Here is a 3,887-nt window from a genome sequence, read left to right as displayed (position 1 = left end):
ACATCCGCTTCGCGTCCCCAGCACCCTAATTGGCTCGGTGGGTGGACCCAGAACAAACACACTTCTGCCACCCCCAGAAAAAAAAAAAAAAAAGGCCTCCTTCCCTGGCCAAGCATCCTCCTCTCTCAGCTCTCCATCACCAGTAAAGTCCCCTCCCCAACCATGTGACATTTCCCTGCCGGGACCCCTTCACACACACATGCCCCCAGCTGGGAAGTCTTTCCCAGCCAGACTCCTCCCCACAGCCAGGCTCTCTTCACCCAGGGACCTAACAGCCTCTCCCCCAGTCTAAGCTCATTTCCCTAGGCGGGCCTCCTTCCCAGTAAGGTACCTTTCCTCAACCGGTATACCCCTTCCTCAACCAAACCCCTTCCCTAGCTTATTCCCCCTCCTCAGCCAGACCTTCTCCCCATCCCTAGCCTGTGCCCCCAGCTAGGTCCCTTTCCTCAACCATGTGCCCTCCCTCAGCCAGGACACACGCCTTCCTTCCCAGGCAGGATCCCTGCCCTAGCAGGCCCTCCCCACTTGCTAATCCCCCTCTTCCAGCCAGGTCCATCAACACACCTATTATCCCATGCCCAGCCTATGTCGGTCTCAGCATTCGAACCTCTCCCGACACCAGCTTCCTTTCCTTGCCTGTGCCTCCTTCCCAGGCCCCATTCCCCTGCCAGAGCCCCTCCCCAGGCAGGCCACCTTTCCCTGCCAGGATATTTTCACCCCCCAATCTCCCCCAGCCCAGCCAGTCTCCCATCCTCAGCTTGTGCCACCCTATCAAGTCTGTGCTCCTTTTCCAAGACAGGCCCCTTCCCACATCCAGGCCCCTTCCCCAGCCTCACCCTCTTCCCCAGCTTAAGCCTACTTTCCCAGCCAGATCTCTTTCCCTGGTCAGGTGCCATTCCCCAGGACTTTTCCCCTTTAACACTCAAGGATTCCTCTCTCATCCTTTGCCTCCTAACTCAACTAAGCCTCTTTCCCTTGACCAGCCGAGTCCTCCTTCCCTAAGCAGCCCCCACTCCATTATCCCCTTCCTAGCCTGGCCTCCTTCTTCACCCTGTGCCCCAGTCCACACAGGTGTCCTTACCTAGCCGTCTCCCCTTCTTCTGCCTCGTCCCCTTTCCCCTGCCACGGCCCATTCATCCTCCTAGACTGACCCCTTCCCCAGTTTTCACCCTTTTTCCCAGCCAGGCCCCCTTCTATAGATTATGCCTCCCTTCCTGGCCTATTCTTCCTTCCCCAGCCAGCATTCTCATCCCTATAAAAGGCGCTCTTCTCACAATGCGGCCAAATACCTAGTCTTCTCAGGGACTTCCTCTTCTCAGCCAGCTGGCTATCTGAAAATGTATCTGATGCACACATTTACACAGTGAGCTATCTGGCAGGATTTCTATATTTGTATTTTGAAAAGAGATTCCCCCCAACACACACCCTGCCTTCAAAAAAAAAAAAAAGAAAAAAACAGTGGCACTTCTTTCCCTCCTGCAACTAGCCCTGGACTGGCAAGTTTTTGAAAGTGAGAATCCTTTGTCATGCATAGCAATGAGAACATCCTTAACTGGAGCCATTTCATGATGTGTTCACTGAGTGAAACATCAACTCAGGATAGCTTCAACTATCTTATTTCTCCCTATATCCTTCCCTGGGAGATATTCCACTCCAGACCACCATCAGGACTGCAGGCCCATTCCTCCTTCCAAAAGCCTCATCTGTCACTCTGTCCTCCCCCTTCACTCCTGCTCCCTAACCCTCCAGGATTCCTTTGCTGAAGTCGATCCTGGGATACAAACTCTATATGAACTCAGTCAGCTATACAAAAATAGAAAACCAGGTATTTTTTTAAACTGCTTTTATTCTTTAAACAAACTACTGTTCGCCTTTTCCCCTTCGTATGTTTTAGTTTAGAACATTTGGTGGGTACGAAGAATTTTTAAATGAATTTAAGTAATCTCACTGAAATACAGGACCTAAAGGTTAAATTTTTTTAATTGTTTACTGCAAATCATTTCACTTTTACTTTTTTTGGGCAAATTCAAGATATCAACAAGTCTCAAATATCAGCAAAAGTATATTGCTCATTTTTTTTGTGCTTCATAGCAGTTGCAGATATAACAAAATGAATCAACTACTTTAATACTTTTTAAAATCTCTCTTTAAATACTTTTTATCTCTAAGAATTAAGGAAAACGACTAAGTTCAGATCTTTCACACTCATACCAGTTGTAGATAGAACAAAGTGGACCAAGTGCTTCAACAAAGTTATACCCTTTTACGTCTGAGAATAAAGGAAACTTACTAGTTGACGTCACCCCTCACAGTAAGTTAAACTACCTATCAGTTTGTCTCTTCTTACTTCACATCAATTGCAGATATAATGAAATGAATCAACTACTTGAATAAAGTCATGTCCTTTCTTATATTTAATAAAGGAAATTCAATTGAGATCTTTCACATCTTAGAGCAAGCCTTATCTAGCCTATCAGTTTAGGTAAATCTACTTTCTACATTTAACGCTTACATTTAACTTCTAAAGTTAACAAACGTTATTTAGAATTCCGAAAACATCTAAACAACTGTACTTAATTTGCAACCATACAAGGTTTTATGAAAAAACAAAACAAAATACTAGGGCTTCCCTGGTGGCTCAGTGGTTAAGAATCCTGGGGACACGGGTTCGAGCCCCGGTCGGGGAAGACCCCACCCCACATGCCGCGGAGCAAGAAAGGTGGGAACTTGGCATAGTCACTCCAATAGGGTAGGACGGTGCAGATGTCTTCCTGGTCACCGGCCTCCGGTCCCCCTAACCCCGTGAAAGAAGCAACCCAGGGACGGTCGAGGAGGATAGAAGAGCGAGGGAGGAAGAAGGGGGGGCGGGGGTGGAGAGAGGGGGTGAACTCTGAGTAAAATGAATCAACAAAACCCTGAGAAAACCGAAGGAAAAAAGCGGAGCCTGCTGAGGAGACGCGGCGGCGGCAGCTTCGGCTCCAACGGCAGCCGCCACGGTGATGGCGGCAGCGGGCCTACAAGAGACGGCAGGCGGGGCACCTGACGGAGCCGGCGTCGAGCGGCTTCACCGAGTTGTAGTGCTCCCCGTACATGGAGTAGCTCCTGTAGACCAGGGTGAGCGGCTTCTTGGTGTACTCCTCTCCGAAGACGACGGCGGGCGAGTTGGCCTGGATCACCTCGATGGGGGTCTGCAGGACGTGCGACAGGGCCCTCAGCTCGAGCTGGCCTCCACACGACGCGCTGAACACGATGTCGTCGCAGTAGCTCAAGAAGTCGTCGCGGCTGCAGGCGTCGCCCGTTACGGGGTCGCTGCAGAAGGGCAGGAAGTCCTCGACATGCTTCCACATGTACTCGGCGGTGCGCCTCCACAGGCTCTCCACGGTCACGGAGGACACCAGCTGGTCTTGGATGGCGCGGTACATGCAGTGGCCGCCGGCCGGGATATCCTTCATCTCCAGATTCCTGGCCCACAGGATGGCGTCGAGCTTCATTTCCTCGTCATGGCGGAAGCTGGCCAGATGCTCCATCTCAGCCTTGGCCATCCTCTCCTGCCTTTCTCTCTCGAGGGCCACCTTTCTTTCGCGCCTTCTCCGTGCCCTCGAGAGGTGAGGAGCCTTGTCCTCGAGATCCAGCTTGCCCAGATCTTCAGTGACTGAATCGACGTTGCTGTTATCAGGGAAACTCTCCTGGAACTTCTGCAGCTCCTGCTGGTGCTTCTGCTCCATCTCGGCCTCGAGGCGGGCCATATCGAGGAGCAACTGCTTTCTTCTCTTCTCGTCGCTCTTGGGGACCGAGCTCTTCATGCTCTGAATGTGGGCCTGCAGCTCTGCCTTCTCGCGCTTGTGGCGTCGTAACATCCGCTGATGCTCACTCTGTGAATCTCCCAT

At 51.2% G+C, this 3,887-nt stretch overlaps 1 protein-coding gene across 1 annotated transcript; it reads right to left on the bottom strand.

Moving 5' to 3' along the window:
• Nucleotides 1-3,014: 3,014 nt before the first annotated feature.
• On the bottom strand, nucleotides 3,015-3,887 carry LOC307069692 (OTU domain-containing protein 6A-like; the record flags this gene model as incomplete). Its single annotated transcript, XM_079728045.1, has 1 exon — nucleotides 3,015-3,887. One exon carries the CDS (start codon nucleotides 3,885-3,887, stop codon nucleotides 3,015-3,017), a length of 873 nt encoding a protein of 290 aa, XP_079584171.1.

This window comes from Hyperoodon ampullatus, assembly GCF_949752795.1.
Source record: "Hyperoodon ampullatus genome assembly, chromosome: X".
Lineage (NCBI taxonomy): Eukaryota > Metazoa > Chordata > Mammalia > Artiodactyla > Ziphiidae > Hyperoodon > Hyperoodon ampullatus.
The sequence above is the reverse complement of the archived record's forward strand: the minus strand, read 5'-3'. Positions and strand labels throughout refer to the sequence as shown.